This window comes from Pseudopodoces humilis, chromosome 7 (genome assembly GCF_049639895.1).
Source record: "Pseudopodoces humilis isolate 2021_Gansu_Grassland_sample_001 chromosome 7, ASM4963989v1, whole genome shotgun sequence".
Classification (NCBI taxonomy): Eukaryota; Metazoa; Chordata; class Aves; order Passeriformes; family Paridae; genus Pseudopodoces; species Pseudopodoces humilis.
Window position 1 is genome coordinate 46,709,465 of NC_142206.1, and position 21,372 is coordinate 46,730,836.

The 21,372-nt window shown below is 39.5% G+C and overlaps 1 protein-coding gene across 1 annotated transcript in view; it reads right to left on the minus strand.

Annotated features, from left to right (window-relative positions):
* Nucleotides 1-21,372, minus strand: part of RPS6KA5 (ribosomal protein S6 kinase A5) — an 85,615-nt gene that overhangs the window by 33,187 nt on the left and 31,056 nt on the right. Inside the window, exons 6-7 of the mRNA XM_005520192.3 lie at nt 5,401-5,484; nt 1,455-1,558 (exon numbers count right to left, since the gene is read on the minus strand). Of these exons, the coding sequence (XP_005520249.1) occupies nt 1,455-1,558; nt 5,401-5,484 (188 nt within the window). The remainder of the gene's footprint in view (nt 1-1,454; nt 1,559-5,400; nt 5,485-21,372) is intronic.

Sequence of the window (21,372 nt, forward strand, 5' to 3'; positions counted from 1 at the left end):
CACAGCTAAAGAAAGCAAGTTATTAGGTGTCAGAGGACAGATGCTAACAACCTTGCACAATACCAGAAATATTATCATAAAAACCACAGAAGGGCCTACCTAAAGAAAGTCCAGTCCTGCAGAATACATAACTAAAAAGTTTCCCAGTTTTTGGGAAACTATCTCTATAAAATTCAGTTCAAGGTTCTCGTTTAAAAAAAAAATAAAAAAATTATTACTCCTTCAGAGTAATAATCTAGTAAATCGTGGGAATCAAAATTACCAAATTCAGCCATGGCATAAGAAACCGGTCAACAAAACTTTTAACCTTAAATAGGGTAGGAAGAGACAGCTGAGATTTTAACTGCAATATAACGACCAAGTGGGTGAAGCCCTAAATTTTCTTTCATTAATGGACTCCTGTCTCCCCTGTATTTTTTCTACTGACTGTCCAAGTTTCCTGGTGTGGTAGAGAAGTAAAAAACCAATAAAAATCTCACAAGAAATTGCCTGAATTTTTAACTTAAGTAAAATAAATTATCTAAATAATTGGGGCACGTTCTACTATCCACTACAACCTTAAATATCAAATGATTTCAGGTGAGGGTCAGAACCAGGACAATATTTTCCAACAGAAGACAGACTATTCTTAGTTTGGGGACTGGACTTACATGCTCATTTTGACAGCAGTTAGTAATCTGAGCAATTTAAGACCTCAACTTCCTGCCCCAAAAGGAATTCAATAAAAGGAGACTTCTGTTTTCGGGGAGATTTCAGTAACATGTTTTGGGGAAGCTTATTGCTTTGTCTTTTAAGAGTGCTCCAATGCTTCTACACAGCTACTGAAAACAAACCTTTAAAGTGTGGAGATCACTGAATGTAACAAAAAGTTTATATGTAAAAGATAAGAATGGTATAGTTTATTTCACTTCTGTAAGCATCATATTCATTTCTTCTCAGATATGCAAGTGGGGCTAGAAAAGATCTTTGTTTCATGCTATACAGTAATAAGAAAACTATTACTTGTAACAAAAAGGTGGGAGTAGGGTACATTCTGACACTTTAAATCTGCAGTCTGCCAGAACAACCTAGCAAGAGCTGATAAAAAAAGTATCTCTAGATAAAGGTATCTCTAATGTATTAAGATTTGGAATATGATAATTCTATTTACATATACTTTGATACTTCATTTGAGTTCATTTTCAACAGTAAACATGCAACAGGGCTAAGTATCTACAAGGCTGTGGCTCCACCATAGTTCAAACAGAACAGGTCTTTTGTAAAGTCAGTCCTATTAGCTAATAAAAACCTATGTTTCCAATGTCATTCTATTGAACAGAACTGGAGCACATAAAATGTTACCATGGCAGCACTTTCTTCCTAAATTTTAAAGTAACAAACTCTCACAAAACATATATTATGGCATAAGGATCATCTGTTAGCAAGCACATATATTTCACTGCTTTGAATCTTACCTAGAAATCTCTGCTTGGGAATTCTTCTCTCCGTCAACTGTAAATGGTGATGCTCCAGTTAATAATTCATACATAAGAACACCAACACTCCACCAATCAACAGCCTACAGAACAATAGTAATTATGTATGTTATGATTCGCTGAAGTAAAATTGTTAATAAAAGAAGGAACCGAACAATCCACTTAGAAAGCAACTAGCATAGGAAGAATATACCTATATACAAATACAAAAGCAAAACGGGATACAACAAAGCATAAGTAAATGTAGTACTGACTGAAGTTATTTTCTGTGATAAATTAATTTTATATTGAAATCTCTCCACTTGGCTTCTTGAACTAATTTCTCAAGCTGAACCCTTTCCACCAACTACTAAAGTTCCTTTTGTTTTCTTGACAGAATTCTGTTTGATTTTTACCATTGTGATGTGATATGAATTCTAATACATACTCAAAATAACAGAGGAACCTAAGGCTTGCTAAGTAGTGGAACTTGAACTTTTATGAGCTTGAGAATGAAATTAAGGAATGTCCAAAAAGCACAATTTAAGATCATAGTCCACAGTTCAGTTAATGCAGGCACCTGAAAATGCTATGAAAACATAGAATGGTTTGGATTGTAAGGGACCTTAAATACCATCTTGTTCCAGCCTCCTGCCACAGACAAAGACATGTTCCACTAGATCAGGTTGCTCAGAGCCACGTTCAACCTGACCTTGAACATTTCCAGGTACAGATCATTCAAAACTTCTCTGGGCAACCTGTTCCAGTACCTCATCAGCCTCACAGTATAGAATTTCATCCTAACATCTAATCTAAATCTCGTCTTTTAGTTTAAAGTCATTCTCCCTTGTCCTGTCACTACATGCCCTTGTGAAAAGTCTCTCTCCATCTTCTTGTAGGCTCCCTTCAGGTACTGGAAAGTCACAATGAAGCCTTCTTTAAGCTGAACTCAATTCTCTCAGCCTTCCCTCACAAGAGTGGTGCCCCGTCCCTCTGATCATCTTGGAGACCCTCCTCTGGACTCACTCCAATAGGTCAATGTCCTTCTCTGCTGAGGACCCCAGAGCTGGATGCAGCACTGCAGGTGGAGTTTCACCAGAGCAGAGTAGAGGGGCCTCACCCTGCTGCCCACACTGCTTTGGATGCAGCCCAGGACACATCTGGCTCTCTGGGCTGTGAGTGCACATTGCTGGGTTATGTCCAACCTCTCATCCACCAGCACCCCAAAGTCCTTCTCAGCAGGGCTGCTCTGATCTGTTCATCCCCAGCCTGTGTTGATACCATGCATTACCCTCACCCAGTGCCTTACACTCTGTCTTGTTAAAACTCATGAGATTTGCATGCCCAATTCTTGTACTTATCCAGGCCCCTCTGGATGGCACCCCTTCCTTCAGTTTTTGGTTGTTGTTAATGATAACACCAATACCAGCAAAAACAACAACTTTGTAATGTTTAAATATTTGAACCACTATTTGTCTATTTAAGCTCCTGAAATTTTTCATTTAGGTAGTATCTGCTTCAGATATTCCAAACCTGAGATTTTCATGGAATCTGCTTAAAAGCACAGTTCCTTCCTGTTATTAGATCTATGACATTTCCAATCTTGAACACAATTTCAGCCAGTTCATGTTTCGCCTGTTTGCTGCTTCACTCAGGCAAAGCTTTCAGAAGAATCATGTCTCCAACATCCTACTGGTGCAATGGATCATGGGTAAAACTGTTTTTTGTTTGTTAAAGAACTTTAGTAAAGATCAAGCACAAGCCTTGTTACTCCCACTTTGAAAGTTTACTTCCTTTTGGTTCCGGTTACTTTCCCTGCTACCCATTTTGCATAGACAGCTCCACATGGTACAGGCACTGTTCAATTATGGTCACCCAGCGCCACCACTGCACCTCAGGGGCCTTAGAGAGATGGACCATGGTAACACATGGGATGTTTGGCTTCCCATATACTAATCATATTATTCATCTCTCTCATACCTCATAACTTACAAAATACTTCTTCCTTTCAAAAGGAAGAGTGCTACTATGAATATAATAAAGGAAGCAGTTTAATCCTTTCAGTAAAATAATTACAGGTATTTGAACTGCTCAGGTTTCCAGCCATGAAATCTGCAAATCAATTAAGCTTCTGCTTTACTTATGTTGGCAGTATTAATACAATACAGAAGGACAATATACTGAAATCACTACAACTTGGCCACATGTTTTATTTGGTTTTGCTTCAAAATACACAGAATCTTACATCTAATATATTCAGCCAGTGTGTAGAAGAACTACCTGAAGAAGTCTCTGTAGTATTATTAATTATCTTTGCAAATATATAAAGCTCAGAAAATCCCAAATAATTTATTCTTAGCATGTATTTTTTGTAAAATTGAAGTAGGATCTAGAGAATCAGAAATCAAACTTCAAAAAAAATAAATACTGAAATACTAGAGCAAATCCTTAAGACAAACACTGCAATCATCTAGAACAGATTACAGATGATAAATATTGATTAATGAGAGCACAGCATACTAAAGCAATCTTGTTTTCTCTTTTTGAGTTGCTAGATATGCAGTAAAATAAAATACACTAAAAATCTTCTAAAACTACCATATATGGCATTGCCAATGATAAGGTAGTGTGTGGTGTAAAACAACTAACATCACATACCTAACTGCAAAATCACCCCTATTGATCAGCTAACAGTCGCTATCAAACTGTGAAGTTATGCCTTATAGAATACTATATAGTATTGTATGACTTAAAGAGTCATACAGTATGACTACACAACATCTGATCAAAGTACCAGACAAAACCAAAGATAACAGAACAGAGATTCCTCTTTAAGTCAGCAACAAGCTGAATTTGTAAGCTTTGAGAAGACAGAATCATATTTCAAGGTGAGTGAGAAATTGGAGTGATGCTCTGGAGGTGAAATGACTAAACTAAGAGAATGCAGGAAAAAGCTTCAATTCCTAAGTTTTTTTAATTCCATTTTTAATAGCAACCAGGCAAGCAGTACAGTAGAAAAAGACAAAGAGTTTATAGTGGAACTCAAGGTATGTGTGAGACAATGACTAAGTGAAAAGACAAAGCACACTCTATTTCATGTGTAGTAGAAGAATCAGGGAGGTCATTCTGCTCTACTTCAAACTGCCAGATACCAGCTGTGCCCACTAAAGTGCTCCCTAACTGAAGGTAAACTCAGACAAAAAGAGGCACAGAATGCATAGGGAAGGAAAAGAAAGAACTTTCCCAGGCGAAAGTCAGACTTTTCCAGTTCTTAGACAGGCTGCTATAAAAGGAAAATTATCCACAACAGAAAAACAGTCTACAGCAAAAAAACAGAGATTAAATATTCCCCAAAACTTCCCAGTATAGTGAGCAATCAGAATAACTTATCTATGAATATTGTAGAATTATTTTGAAAAGTAGGGTCTTTTGTTTGTTTCAAAAATAATCTGTTAATTATTGTTGCCTTGATCCTTTTTATCAATTACTGACACTTTACTGCATAGTAAAACTTGAATTGCAAGCCAAAGAATTTTACAATATGAAAACACAACATTAATAACCTATCTCATACCTCAATAAAGAATATATTTCTCTGATCTCCAGTTTAAAATATATATCAGAATTAGCCACAAACCATTTTCCGCTCTGAATTTGCAAAGGCAAATAAGAGCCAACTAAGTTTATTGTCCCACAGCATATTTAGAACAAATTTTGAACAGAACACAAATAAGCCTTGCTATCTTTATAAATATGCCTTTTACTTCAGATCAGAAGAGGAAAATACATCAACATACAATTGAAGACACAGGAAACAATCTTAGGACAACCTTAAATAACACATACTTAAACAAGATAACATGTCATATTTTACAAAAACCTCTCAAGCTGAGCAATATATTGTCTGAAGAACTAGTTTATTTTGAGTAATAAACTTAGAACATACCTTATCATGTCCTGTGTCTCCCCCTCTTACAATATCTGGAGCCATATATTCTATTGTTCCACAGAAGGAATATGCTCTCTCATTCTAGAAAAAAAATAATATTTACATCTAACAATTATATTATAAAAATAATATGGGATAGATATGGCTAACAGTTCCAAGATGCTGGCAGCAATTCTTCTCCAAATAGCTCAGAACTTCTAGCTAAATAATATTCCATCATATGTAGAGATGTATCACATAATGCTACTAAATATTTAGTCTTCTATAAAAAAATAAAATGTTATAAGTTTGTGTTGCGGTCTAAGATAAGCACACAAAAATTAATCTACTAATATTTAGAAAATCTCTCCCACAAATCTAAATGATCTGTACATTTCAGAACTTAGCAAGATTTCCCCAACTAACAGATAAACATTCTGAAGGCTGCAATACCAATACTCTAGATAACAAATGAAATTTTTCATTAAAAAGGGAATTACTTGTAAGAGGTACAATTTGACTAAATTGGATACAAGAGCCTTTTAGTTCCCCGTATTTAGGAATTCATTATGACCTCTAAAAAGTTGTTTTCTTTCACAACAAACACACATATAAAAAACAACATTCTCTCAAGAAGAGACTTGGAGAGAGACAAGACAGAGAAAGGGAAAGGCAGACAGTGTTGTAAACTTAATTTTATTCTATGCACTGAATTATTCTCTTGTTCAAAACTAAGCTGCTTTCACAGGCATGTATAATCGTTCCCTGGTAGCGATTTACCTTTGAGGTCAACATGAGGTCATGCTGTACCTTGCTAATGACGAAAGCACATGTGTTTGGGCCATGCAACATTGTTCCTCCCTTATCCTTCATGCTTCTAGCAATTTGGGGAGAGATCCTGATAGGTCCTTTAAAGAAGAGTGTTCAAAAAAGCAAATATTTCAAAAGTCAGGTTTTACATTTGTAGATTCAGGTTTGGAGTTTAAAACAGGTGCTATATAAGAGACTACACTAATGAGAAGAAGCTTCTAAAAGTAGAAATAGTGCTCTGTGCTACCCTAAGGCATAAAAACTAAACAGTCCAGCAGCATATTATTAAACTGTATTTCTTAAAATACATATACTGTGACTGGTTTTTTGGGGAAAAATTCTAAGTTCAGAATAGTTTGAGGCCTCATTTTGTTTAAATACTAACTTCTGAGACAAAACCATATAAAAATGAACTTTTCAAAATTCCACTTTCTTGTGACACAACTATTGTTTCTCTTTGATAATCTTTTCCAGTACCTGCTATCTTAAATATAGTGTGATAGAAAGCACAAAGAAAAATGTCAGAAATTCCTAGCCCTCAATCAGAGACTCAAAACCTATTCAATCTCTCTGTTCTTTTTTTCCTTCAGCTGGGAAGAAGGGAGGGAGGGAGGAAGGGAGGAAGAAGGGTGAAAAGGAAAAGGAAGGGGAGTGGAAAACGCAGAAAGAAAAACTGCTCTTCACTTTCTACCTCTCCAAAGAGTAAAGATAATGCAGCCAAAGTGAGATATCAAGACAACTGTCTCAAAGCAAGGCACTCTGACTCCAACTATAGATTGACACACACTTGCCTTCATAAGATACTGTAGAAGGTCCTGACTTCAAAATAGTTGAAGTCATAAATCCAGATACTTTTTTGTTAGAAACCTTTGTTTATGTTGTGGTTTATTAAGTTACAAGCTTCATCAATTACATACAGCTGTTACTTAAAAACTACAGGTTTTAGAGTATGAAGTTTCATTAGGAACACTTTGGTAAATTTGTGACTGTTAAATACACCTCTTACAGGAAGTCACTAATAGTTTCTGCTGTTAATGCACTTCATGTGCATTTAAAACCATTTTTAAACAATGTTATCTCAAATGTAATTTTCTGGTCTTTTGAGTACATGAGATACATGGATATAGTAGAGAGAGTCCAGCAAAGAACCATAAATATGATTAGGGGGACCTATGAGGAAAGGCCAATAAAGGTGAGCCTGTTTCACCTGAAGAGTTCTTCCCTGAAATTTCAGGGAGATCTCATCAATGTACAAAAATGCCTGAAGGAAGCATGCAAAAAAGAGGGAGCAAGACTTTTCAGTGGTGCCCAGTGACAGGACCAGAGGAGGAAATACTTCTTTGTGGTAAGGGTGACTGAGTGCTGGCACAGGCTGACTATGAAGGTTGTGGAGTATCCCTTTTTGGAGATATTCAAAAGGCTTCTTGCGGGCAATCAGCTCCAGGTAACTGTTTTTGTGTAAAGGGTTGGGCAAGAGGACTTCCAGCAATCTCTTCCACTCTGTGATCCTGTCACAAAATGCCACTGTAGGCTATATTTCAACAGTCATTTTGAAACCACAGCCAAGTCTTATTTTGTAATGTCCTCCAAATTTACATTTCATTCAACTACATAACATAAGTCCAAATTCCAAAACCTACATTATTAACACTTCTATGTTATGAGATGTAAGACAAGAAAGGATGCTCTTTAGAAAACAACTGAACCTGGACTACCTACAGGTGAATATTCACTGAACATGCATATCTTACAAATTTTGAGCTTGTGAATTTTTTTGCTTAACATAGAATGCTCATTTTCTTCCCTCACTCAGCATGCCTGCCTTACACATTGTGGCGCTCTCCTCTGAGTTGCTGACCAGCGAGCAATTAGACACTAACAGACAGAAAGAGAAGTGTGGCTAAGCCATAACTAGCAAGTCAGTACAATATTGACTTTATCTTTGAACAGGTATCATTAGGTTTGTTCCAAATCAGCAAATCAGTTCTCTAATGTTTACAGATAATCTGGAGATAGTTTTAATCCTGTAGCAAGCAAGAGATGGCTATGATTTCTTTCTTTACCATGTTCAGCATCATTCCTGAATGTTTATGCAGTAACATAGCTTTTAGTAAACGAAGTGGGTACTTCAAACCAGTTAGCTGCTTAAGACAGTACTAACTTGTCATGAAGCCACTGATAGAGAATTTTTTTAAGTTCTTGAATAGTGAAAGATACATTCACATGGACAGCCAGGCAGTTCATTTTGTTAAACCATCTTGCTATTAAATTAGAAAACCAAGTTATAGTCCCTTATTACTTTTTCTTTGAGATGAGCTACAGACTGACACAGTGGCAGTCCCAATATATATCACCAGACTGTTTCCAATAAATACTGTACTGCTACACACAGGGTAGATTTATAAATTTCCCCACACCAGATACAGCAATATTAAAAAAGATAGTGCACTGCATTCTTTCCAAGTTCCTTGCTATCATTCTGACTGATCTAAGCATCCTAGCAAAATGTAACTCCTTTTAACTTGCCAGGGCAGTTCCAGTACATCTATGCATAATTTATTTTAACATCCCATTTTCCTCTTCCTTCATCAAAAAAGAAAGGGCACTGAAAAGCTATAGTACAGAGTGTTAGAACTCTGTGACATCCAAGAGATGTGTAATACAGATTAGCATTTGTGCTGGAAATACAGCCACTTCACAAAAAAAACCCTACTTGTGAGCAGTGTCTTCTTTGCTAAGACTGTACCCCAACCTGGGCATCTGACCACAATCAGACCAATTGCAGAGAGCAAAATACCTAGCTTCAAAAATCAATCAAAAGTGCTGACGGAAGGATGGCAATCTTGCACCACTATGTTCTTGATGATCTTGTGGTATCATCCCTTGCGTCTGCTTTATAACCAAGGAGTGATAGGCAGGCCTTTGAAACTACCTGAAAATGTAGAAAGCATGTGTATAAAGTTTTCTCCTCAATGACAGAGAGGTCTTATGCCTTCAGAGTCGTCTAATGACCTCCTTCAACAAATAAAAAAAACACATTAACAGCAACGAAAAAGCAAAAGGATCAAATTCCATTTTGCTGCAGACTAACCACACTCACCCCATCTACAGGAAAGGCCAGAGTGATGGAGAAACAGTCACTACTGTCATAGAAGGATGTGTCTTTTAGAGCATATATCCTACCCTACAATAATAAAAAATCAGTTTCATGTTTTTTACAACATATGCAAGGGTAGGCTCAGACAGTTAAGTCTTGCAACTGCCCAACAGCTCCAAACAGAATGTGGGACAAGAACTGCAATTCCAGAGGAATTAGATGAGACTTCAAGACAGCCAAGGTATCACTGATACTCAACATGCTCTTAAAAGACTCACCTCTGCTGGGCTAAATTGTCTTTTTGCAGCCAGCTCTTTGGAAAAAGGGCTACTCCATTATGTCTGATTTAAGAAGGCACTGTGCTGGAAGGATGGCGTTAGTTTCCAGTGCCACAAAACTCACACAGCCCAGAAGCATTGAAAATGTCTGATTCAATATCCCAACACATCCAAAAAGGGCATGCAATCTGGGAAAAAGAATAGCGACAGCAGATTCTGGATGGGTGTTTCCCAGCACCTTGGAGGTAAAGGCCTTGCAATTCTCAGAGCAGAAGACCTGATTCCCACGGAACTGTTACATTATATGTTACATTATAACTTCTTCAATAGGCAGAACATCATTGGTTCAGGGTGTCAACAAAATCAAATTAATTTACCTATGGAAATAGAGATTTGCATTACTGAAAAGTGCACTTAGAGTATCTGGCTTAGAATACTGAGGCATCTTCTAAGTATACTGTTCTGCACACATGCACAATATGGGGAACATTTTCTTGCCAAACAAACACTGGTTTGGCAAAATGCTTCAGAGCTTAAGCAATCATGATTTTAATTACAAAGTGTACATGCAGGTGTAGAAAGCACTCAAGTGTCTTAACACAGTTACTTTGCCATTTGAAGATGTATTATTTAACATTTAAATATACAGCCTTTGAAGTACTTCTTTAACATGATGAACTTCACTGAAACAACATATGCCACCACTGCTCCAACAGTCACTTGAGTCATAAAATCATATGGCCTATTTAATTCACAAGTCTTTGTGCAAACATTATTTAGACAGAGTATTCACTGAACCCATTCTTTTCACCATTCAAAATTAGGAGCCACTTCTCCAACTACTTGAAAGGTCATCTTTCAAACAGGACAGCTTTCTGTTTTCTGACTACTTGCTGTACAAATACTTTGTTCTTAACTGAGCTAGACTACTACCTGGAACATCAAATATGACACATTCTGAAACTGTAATACTATCATATTCCTTCAAACCATGAAACTTGACTCCTTAAATAAATTTTGTAACTTGTATAGAGTAAATAAATAAAACAAATTACTCTTCCCTAGAAGTTCTTTAACAGTGTGTTCTGGGGTGACTTTATGATACTGGTATCCCCAATCGTCTGGTTTATGTTATATATTAAGTTCTGCACCTTTAAAACTGGCTTTGAGAGCAAGAGAAGGGGAAGAAGAAGCGCGCAGTGTGTTAAAGAAAAACATCACTCCCACACATCCCGCTCCTGGACTGTGGTGTCTGCAGCACGGACAGACAGCAGGACAGAGCTTCTCTCTGGCTTTTAGTTAGTTTTAGCTAGCTGAGGCAGAGGAGTTCCCTGGACCTTTGTTTGTTTCCAATTTTCTTGAATCTGTGCAAGCCTGCTCTGGACTGAACACCCAGCCAAACCCCAAGAGCTCACGTCTGTGGCCCACCGGGGCCTGGGCCTCAGCACTTTCCAGCGCCGGAGGGACTGATAAGAACCTGAGCGAGCCGAGCTACACCACATGAAAAGGACTTTTTTCTTCCTAGATTTGCCATCCCATCGAACAGCAAGAGGTTTTATTATTTAATATTACTCAATTTCTGTTAAATAAACAGCTTTTCCAACTTCTCTCCAAAGAATTTTTTTTTTCCCTTTTCCCAGACCAGTTGGTGGGGAGGATCCAAATCCCCATTTGGAGTTTTCCTTCCTAATTTGCCCTAAACTAGGACAAATACAGTTTTTGGCGCCCAACGTGGGGCAAAAGAAAGTGGAAAAACCTGTACTGATTGTTGGTTGTATTTATTCTGTATTGGGATAAAGCAGTCAGTAGCCATGTTGTTTGGATACATAATGTCTCTCGGGGTGGAGGCCTTCATGCGGACCTGGTCCTTAAAAGTTTTCGAGGTTTTAATACCTGTCTTTGCCCTCTTTCACAGTAGAGGGGCACGGATTAGAATGGTTATTGTGCTGGGCTCGGTGATAATGATTTATAAGAAGTTTATAGAACTACTGAAGTTTCTGTCAGGTATGTTTGGCTTATGGTTTCTTCGCCCGACCCTGCCTCCCAGTCCCAGTAGCACATTTTAGGAGTTTATTGGTAATTGCACCCAGTTTGTTAGAGGAAGACGAGGGGATGAGGCTTTTCAGCCTTTTCTTTCCTTCTCCTTTGAATCTGTTATGTCCCTCTTTGAGAATATCCAGTTTCCCCTGAGTGTTAAGGATACCACTTTCCTGGTAGTTCAGCTGTTAAGCTTCCTCTATACGGTCTGCAACTTCTCTAGAATGAGGGCTGAGATATCCAGAGGAGCCAACGAGACCCCTGTCCCAGAAGTAGGCTCAGGTGTGGGAAATCCTGAGTGGTGTAGAGAATGGCCGAACTCTGAAAGAATTTTCTGATCCCCCAGCCTGGGAATTTTCACGTGAACAAATTCAGAACCCAGATGAAGTAGAGAAATATCTGGAAGAGAATTGCTGTGATGATTCTAAGAAGAAAAATATCATTGCAATAAGCTGGGCCCTAGCATATGCTTATTGCATGGTGCTAGATACTGTAGGGCAGGCAGATAAATCAGCAGCTACCCCAGTCACTCAGGCTGCAGCCAAGCCAGCAGCCAAACCAGACAGTGAGCCTAAGCCAGTGTCTGTTGCTCCTGCCACGAGAGGCATGAAATTCAAAACCAAAACCAATCGGCCTGTAGATGATGATAATGGTGATGCGGGGGAAGGACCCTCAAGACCAGCAACTGACACAAAATCAGAAGGCACTGGTGAACCTTTCTCCCTGAAGGACCTTCGTGGCCTGAGAAAAAATTACACTCGACGACCTGATGAATCTATAATTAGTTGGTTAGTCTGTCTGTGGGATGCTGCAGGTGAGGCTACAGTTCTGGATGGCACTGAAGCGAGGCATCTGGGGTCCGTGTCACACGATCCGGTTATTGACCAAGAGATGATGAAGGGGGCTGACCCTTATAGTCTCTGGGAATGGGTCCTAAGAAGTGTGGCACAAAGATATCTGTGTGCAGATGATCTCTATATACAGCAAACTCGTTGGAAAACCATAGAACAAGGGATTCAGCGCTTGAGAGAAATGGCAATAGTAGAGATTGTTTTCGTGGGTGACTTAGGTACTAGAAATCCAGACTTGGTGCCATGTACATCTGTGATGTGGCGAAAACTTGTTCAACTTGGGCCACAAGAATATGCTTCTGCTTTAGCAGCAATGAAGCAAGATGATCGAGAGGAGACTGTGCTGGATATGGCGAAGAAGCTTCGAGCATATGCAGATACCGTGCATGGCCCCATACAGACAAAAATTGCAGCTATGGAAACACGTATGCAAAACTTCCAAGACAAAATGGAGGAGAATTTCAAGAAACTCAGGGAGGACCTTCTTCCAGTCTCGGCAGTACAGACCAGGAGCCCTGGTACTCAACGCAGAAGTTCCCCAGATAGAGAGAAAAAGCTACGAGCTGAGCTGTGTTTTTTCCTACGTGACTGTGGAGAAAACATGAAAAGATAGGAGGGAAAATCTACTGCTGCTCTGGCTGTCTTTCTTGAACTGAAAGACAGCAAGACTCAGGGGGAATACTCCACCAAAAAGAAAGCCACTCCAGTAGCCTGTAGTCAAACTGACAAGTATGATGATGACATGTCTGACTCCCTTGAAGGAACCTCCAAGACATATACCCAAGGAAAGAAAGATAACCAGGCTTAGAGGGGCCCTGCCTCTAGCCAGGTAGAGGCTAGGGAAAACCGTGTCTTTTGGACTGTGTGGATTCGTTGGCCTGGCACATCAAAACCACAAAAATATGAGGCCTTGGTTGACACTGGTGCACAGTGCACCCTAATCCCATCAAGATATGTAGGGGCAGAATCTGTTCCTATTGCTGGTGTGACAGGGGGATCACAGGACTTTACTTTAGTAGAAGCTGATGTGAGCTTGACTAGAAATGAGTGGAAGAAACACCCCATTGTGACTGGTCCAGAGGCCCCATGCATTTTGAGTATAGACTACCTCCGAAGTGAGTATTTTAAGAACCCAAAGGGGCTTAAGTGAGCATTTGGGATAGCAGCTGTAGAGACAGAGGGCATCAAGCAATTGAACACTTTGCCTGGACTGTCAGAGAACCCATCTGCAGTAGGACTCCTAAAAGTAGAAGAACAGTGAGTGCCAATTGCCACCTCAATGGTGCACCGCCGACAACATAGAACAACTCAAGATGCTGTGATCCCCATCCACAAGATGATCCGAGAACTGGAGAGCCAAGGGGTAGTCAGCAAAACCCACTCACCCTTCAACAGCCCCATCTGGCCTGTGCGTAAATCTGAAGGAGAATACAGATTGACTGTAGACTATCGTGCATTGAATGAAGTGACTCCACCTCTGAGCGCTGCTGTGCCAGACATGCTGGAGCTCCAGTACGAGCTGGAGTCCAAGGCAGCGAAGTGGTACGCCACTATTGACATTGCCAATGCATTTTTCTCCATTCCCCTGGCAGCAGAATGCAGGCCTCAGTTTGCCTTCACATAGAAGAGAGTGCAGTACACCTAGAACCGACTGCCCCAGGGGTGGAAACACAGCCCCACCATCTGCCATAGACTGATCCAGGCTGCCCTGGAAAAAGGTGAAGCTCCAGAACATCTGCAGTACATTGATGAAATCATTGTTTGGGGAAAGACGGCTGAAGAGGTCTTTGAGAAAAGAGAGAAAATCATCCAGGTTCTCCTGAAAGCCAGTTTTGCCATCAAGAAGAGCAAAGTTAAGGGACCAGCTCGTGAAATTCAGTTCCTGAGGGTAAAGTGGCAAGATGGACGGCGTCAGATTCCTACTGATGTCATCAACAAGATCACAGCAATGTCTCCACCAGCCAACAAGAAAGAAACGCAAGCTTTCCTAAGTGCCATAGGTTTTTGGAGGATGCACATTCCTGAGTACAGCCAGATTGTGAGCCCTCTTTACCTGGTCACCCACAAAAAGAACACTTGCCAGTGGGGCCCTGAACAACAACAAGCCTTTGCTCAAATCAAACAAGAGATCGCCCATGCAGCAGCCCTTAGCCCAGTCAGAACAGGACCAGACGTAAAAAACGTGCTCTACTCTGCAGCCGGGAGCCACGGTCTGTCCTGGAGCCTTTGGCAGAAAGTGACTGGAGAGACTCGAGGCCGACCACTGAGATTCTGGAGCCGAAGCTACAGAAAGTCCAAAGCCAACTACACTCCCACAGAGAAAGAAATTTTAGCCGCCTATGAAAGAGTTCAAGCCGCCTCAGAAGTGATTAGCACAGAAGCACAGCTCCTCCTGGCACCCCGACTGCCAGTGCTGGGGTAGATGTTCAAAGCAAAGGTTCCCTCTACCCACCACGCCACCAACACTACATGAAGCAAGTAGATCGCCCTCATCACGCAGTGCGCCCGTATAAAAAACCCAAATTGCCCTGGGATTTTGGAGATAATTACAAACTAGCCAGAAGGTGAAAACTTTGGTCTCATTGATGAAGAAGAACAGAAACAAGTGACACGAGCTGAAGAAGCTCCACCATACAACCAACTGCCAGCAGAAGAAACACACTACGCTCTGTTTACTGATAGTTCCTGTCGCATTGTAGAGATGAACCAGAAGTAGAAAGCAGCCGTATAGAGCCCCACACGACAGGTCACAGAGGCCACTGAAAAAAAAAGTAGATCAAACCAACTTGCTGAACTCAAAGCTGCTCAACTGGCCCTAGACATTGCTGAAAGAGAGAATTAGCCAAAACTCTACTTCTACACTAATTCATGGATAGTAGCCAATGCTCTGTGAAGGTGGCTGGAAAGGTGAAAAAAGGCTGACTAGCAAGGCAGAAGAAAGCCAATCTAGGCTGCTGATGAGTGGAAAGACATCGCCACCAAAGTAGAGAAACTGTCTGTGAAGGTCTGTCATGTAGATGCCCATGTCCCCAAGAGTAGGGCTAATGAAGAGCACTGAAACAATAAGCAAGTGGATCAGGCTGCAAAGACAGAAGTGTCAAAGACAGACTTAGATTGGCAACACAAGAGAGAGTTGTTCCTAGCTCGATGGACCCATGATGCCTCAAGCCATCAAGGTAGAGATGCCACCTATAAGTAAGCACGAGACCGAGGAGTGGATCTAACCATGGACAGTATTTCCCAAGTTATCCATGATTGTGAGACGTGTGCCACAATCAAGCAGGCCAAGCGGTTGAAGCCGCTATGGTACGGTGGGCGTTAGTCCAAATATAAGTATAAGAAAGCCTGGCAGATTGACTACATCACACTGCTCCAAACCCGCCAAAGAAAGCACTATGTGCTCACAATGGTAGGTTAGAAACCTACCCTGTGCCTCATGCTACAGCCTGTAACACCATCCTGGGACTTAAAAAGCAGGTCCTTTAGAAACATAGCACCCCTGAAAAGATTGAGTCAAACAATGAGACTCATTTCAAGAATAACCTTATAAGCAGCTGGGCTAGAGAACATGGCATTGAGTGGGTGTACCATATCCCCTACCATGCACCTGCTGTGGGAAAAGTAGAGAAGTACAATAGACTGTTAAAGACTACCTTGAAAGCGTTGGGTGAGGGATCTTTCAAAAATTGAGAGCAGCATCTAGCAAAAGCCACCTGGATAGTTAATACCCGAAGTTCCACCAATCGAGCAGGCCCAGCCCAATCCGAGCCCCTGCATATAGTAGACGGAGACAAAGTCCCAGCAGTACATCTCAGAAGTTTGTTAAGAAAGACAGTTTAGATCAATTCTACTTTGAGTACAGACAAACACATTTGTGAAGTTGTTTTTGCTCAAAGACCGAGTTACACATGGTAGATAATGCGAAAAGATGGAACAACACAATGTGTACCTCAGGGAGATCTGATAGTTGAGTAAAGATCATGAATAAATACCCTTGTCTGTATATAATGTATGTGTTGTAGAGTTAAAATGTATATATATTAATTTTGATAATAAGTTAACGATATGAGGATAAATGGTAGAATGTCCTGGGGTGACTTTATGATACTGGTATCCCCAATCATCTGGTTTATGTTATATATTAAGTTCTGCACCTTTAAAACTGGCTTTGAGAGCAAGAGAAAGGAAAGAAGAAGCGCACAGTGTGTTAAAGAAAAACATCACTCCCACACATCTCGCGCCTAGACTGTGGTGCCTACAGCACAGACAGACAGCGGGACAGAGCTTCTCTCTGGCTTTTAGTTAGTTTTAGCTAGCTGAGGCAGAAGAGTTCCCTGGACCTTTTTGTTTCCAATTTTCTTGAATCTGTGCAAGCCTGCTCTAGACTGAACACCCAGCCAAACCCCGGGAGCTCACACCTGTGGCCCACCGGGGCCCGGGCCTCGGCACTTTCCAGTGCCAGAGGGACTGATAAGAACCTGAGCGAGCCGAGCTACACCACATGAAAAAGACTTTTTTCTTCCTAGATTTACCATCCCATCAAACAGCAAGAAGTTTTATTATTTAATATTACTCAATTTCTGTTAAATAAACAGCTTTTCCCACTTCTCTCCAAAGAATTTTTTTTTCCCTTTTCCCAGACCAGTTAGTGAGGAGGGGCATTTCCCTGGGGAAATCCCCATTTAGAGTTTTCCTTCCTAATTTGCCGTAAACTAGGACACAGTGCAAGTATTCTCTAATGGGAATACCTTGCTAATAGAACAGATGGTAAGATAGGGTAAAGTTCTACTATTTTTACAAGGAAATAAGTAATTTGTTAAGAAATAAGCAAATTCAGACAGAAAATGTCATAAAGTATATATAATGTGACTGTATTCAGAAGTAAGACTTAATTGGGTTTATAGGCCCACCCAAAGTGTTTCACAGGTTATCAGATTAAATAATTTTTTTTGTCCTTTCAACAGCAACATAAAATCCATTTCTTATTCTCCACAAATGGCTAAAGTGGTAGATAATTTCTAGACCTGAACAGATGCCAGCGTTTGTACTGCAGCAGAGAACTCTCACGGTTGCTCTTCATTTGATTAATCCAGGGAAACACACCAGAGTAAACCTACCTGCCTTAATTGCTTATACCTTGAACAAATGCTTCAAGTCCTAAGTTGTCTTTCTTCGTTTCTTAAAGGTACTTCAAAGTTCCAGGCTGCATTCATTAGGCCCTCTCTGGGCTCTGTCAGTAGTATTTCAAACAGCACCCATTAGAAATGAAAAGACATACCAAAATTTCTAGAATACAGAAATCAGTATCATCATTGCTCCTATTTTGTACAGGTGTGAGTGTATGTAAGCAGTCCTGAAAGCCGTAACTTACAGCTTTGCTACAAACATAAATAGTGAAAACTTTCCCAGGATATCAATGTCAGGGCCCTCAGCTTATCAACAGGCTCTACAACCTCTTTCACCAATCCTAGGGGTTAAGGCACCTCTGCTTAAGACCAACTCTGACAAAAATGCAGCTGAGTAACCTGTGTGGAACCTTGTCAGGGGCTCCTTCACTTTCAGCTGGGAGCAGAAGTTCAGGCTCCCATTCTTGAACCTTGCATCAGAGCTGTGCTGTAGGTATGTCTGTACTTGGCTGGGTATCCCACTGATACTGATCCACCAAAATCAAATCCTGACTTGTCCTCAAGCCTCTCTTTACAACAAACTTTTCTGTTAACCACTGGACTGGTGCCCAAGCTGGTTTTTCTAGCACTAAACTCCCTCTGATGATCTTCCACCACTGGTCAGTGAGCACATGAATCCATACTTGTCATGGTCACACAGCTCACACTAATGCAGGAAGCAGTCTCCCCGTCCTGCTGCTTCCTGACAAACTAGTCAAGAACCACAGTTCCTCTATGAACAGCTTACAGGACTGAAGAATTTAAGCAGTAGAAGAGCTCAGCGGTACCACATAGAGTATCTCATATATTAGCTATCAGCAAACTCACTGTAAGCTACTGATCAAGTACTAGTTCTCTAGGTAAGCACTTAATAAGAAAACCAGGACCATAAGATAAATCAAAAGAATGCTATCATAATTGAAAATTTACTTGGAATATATAAAGGCCACATAGAGGTTCTCCTAACAAGCTGCCCTGTTGAATGGATTTTGCATTTCAGAAAAATCACAAGTAAAGACTGAAAAGTCTGAATTCTTGGCAGAAACGGGACCTGTATCTTCAGTGAGCCTTAGAGATCATTCTAGCATAGATATTTACCTCAAAAATAAAAATGCAACAAGGAAAAAACCCATTTCAGTAGAAATTATACCTGTAACATCCTTCACTGTCATTTTAATTGCCCAGAATAACAGTAATTACAGTCTTAATTTAGGAAGACATATGAAAATTGGCAGAAAGACCTCTCTCAGTTCAAAGACATGATATAGATTTAAAATGGGGGGAGGGAAATCTTGCTTCAACAAGGTCCTTACCATACCTACTGACTAGTTACTAAATTTTTTTATTTTTAAAGTTTCAATTATTTTGGGAAACTTCTTGGTGACAATACCCAGATTTAACACTGACTAATTAAGCTGTCCATTTCAGAAAGTATAACTTCAACCAAAAAAATCTCTTAGCTGAAGAAGAAGCTGTTACTTTTCTAGCTGTAAACTTCTATTCACAACCAAAACTATGACCTTTGCAGGAGACAAATGAGGAAGAACAAAAAGAAAAAAATAGTTCAGTGGTACACTAGTTAGACTGCTCTGCTGCATATAACAAAATCATAATGGAGGCTGTAATATAAAAACATAAGTTTAGACTAGAGCAAGAACAGTTGCCATAGGGCTGATCAAAGGTCCACTAATTTGCAATGTCATTGTATGAAGAATTTTTTTAAAAGTATAGGGTCATGTGAAATCAATCGAACATCCTATCCTGGTGGCTGTTCCAACTTGAAGAAGACAGTTATAATTCAAAATACCATATTGGTTACTATGCCTCTTGCCGTTAGACGAATGATTTCTGGTTCCAAAACACACATGGTAAAATGCTACTGAATTTTTAAAGCAAGAATGAGATTTGCCTGGCAGCAGATGCCATCAGAACAGGCAATTAAAGGGGACAGCAAGGGCAGCTAAACCTTGGCCTGTGTTAACCAAGCAACCTCTTCCTCTGTGACCCCAGAACAAAAGCCAGTGGAAAGCCACACCCTCCTCTAATGTCAAGTGGAGATTCAAGAACCCTTTTTACAGATTTTCATGACAGCTATGTTTGCTTTTGCAATTCTATAAGGAATTATTTAAACCACTTCCTGATAATGGATTTTAAAGCAAATAACTAAGAGTAAAGAAAACAAAAATCTTAATTCTGCAGACAAGAAAAATCCAGAAACAACGTATTACTGTGTGGGAGGAATACAAGTATGTACCACTGTCAACTTAGATGAACATTTTGTACTAGGTTCTTCTCAAAATTCCAATTTTTGGAAGACTTGTTTTCTAAAGCATTGTCTTTTTGAGGAGAGGCAGTAGTACCAAGGAAGAACAGTACACAAACCAAAACTTGAAAAAATAGTATTTCTTCAAAAATAAGCAAAATTATAAGGTATGGAAGAGTACTAATTCTGGGAGGAGTTTTGCTAGCTGCCACCACAAGCCTTCAACAGTTATTTTTTTAATGAAGAAAATCATACAGAATATAATTAAATCAATTAAATATTTATAGTTTCAGAGAGATCCAGATGTAAAAGGTGAAGGAGTAGGAGTGGACAATTTTGCTCAACTGCAATACATCTGGTGCTAAATTCATTTCCATTTGGCTGTGAATCTCTGGTCACTTTAGCTTTTCACATTTTTTTCCTTTGGCTGCCCAAGTTTCATGGAAGTAAGGTATTCACAGTTATTCCAAAGGAAAAAAAAATCTATGAGAAAAATGGATTAATGATAATGAGAGCATCTGCCCTCAGAAAGTAAAACAGAATCAGAGTTTTTATGAGTTGACTAGCAACCTAATATCCAATAGAAGACTGAACACAGAGATTGTTGTTTCTCCTCAAAACAGGATTATTTTTTTTTAATGGTATTTTACAACAGGCAAACAGTATACTTAAAGCAGTCATTGTAAGAAATCATGATATATTTTGCAAAAATTCTTAACAGCACTTTAATGTTTTGGCATCAAAGTCTGGATAGAAACTATTTTATGCTCTCATCTGCTGCATTACTGGTCCTTGCTGGAAAAGCACTATCTTCTTTGTGATAAGGACTGGAAAGGGAAACCTTTTTGGGCAAAGGCTCAGTCAACTGATCATTGATCATCTGGTTCTGCAATTAAATTAGTCCAGCTCAGTGATGTGCCTTTAGAGTGTTCTGTATGTTCTTAATATTCAATTTCAGGACAGTTAAACCTGAGCCAACTGAAGCATCCCAAACAAAGCAAAAAATTTTTGCCATTGTTTCATTTCTTTTTACCAAACTGGTTATCCAGCCAGATCTATATAACCAATATTAACTTCTATGGACTAATTTCACTATTCAGTTTACTCTTGCTTTTTTATCGTTGAAATGTAAATCTACTTCGTATAATTGTGTTTGTTATGTTTACATCACTGAACAATCCTTTAACTAAAACAAGCATATATAGGAAGTCATCTGAAGTATGGACAATTTTACTGATTTTTGCAAGAGAATGATCAGTGTTGGGGAATACACTGTCTAATTGCAATGATAAGACATTATCACTTTAATTGGACAACTATAAAGGATCTTTTAAAGTTAAATGCATAGCTAATCTACTATGTCACTCACTTGAGATGACAGTTCCTGAAGCACTAAATGAGTCAAGTTGTAGTCACTTCTGTTTTGGACTACCTTTAAACTGCACTACTAAGAATGCATACAAATCTCTTCCTAGTTCATCTATCAAAA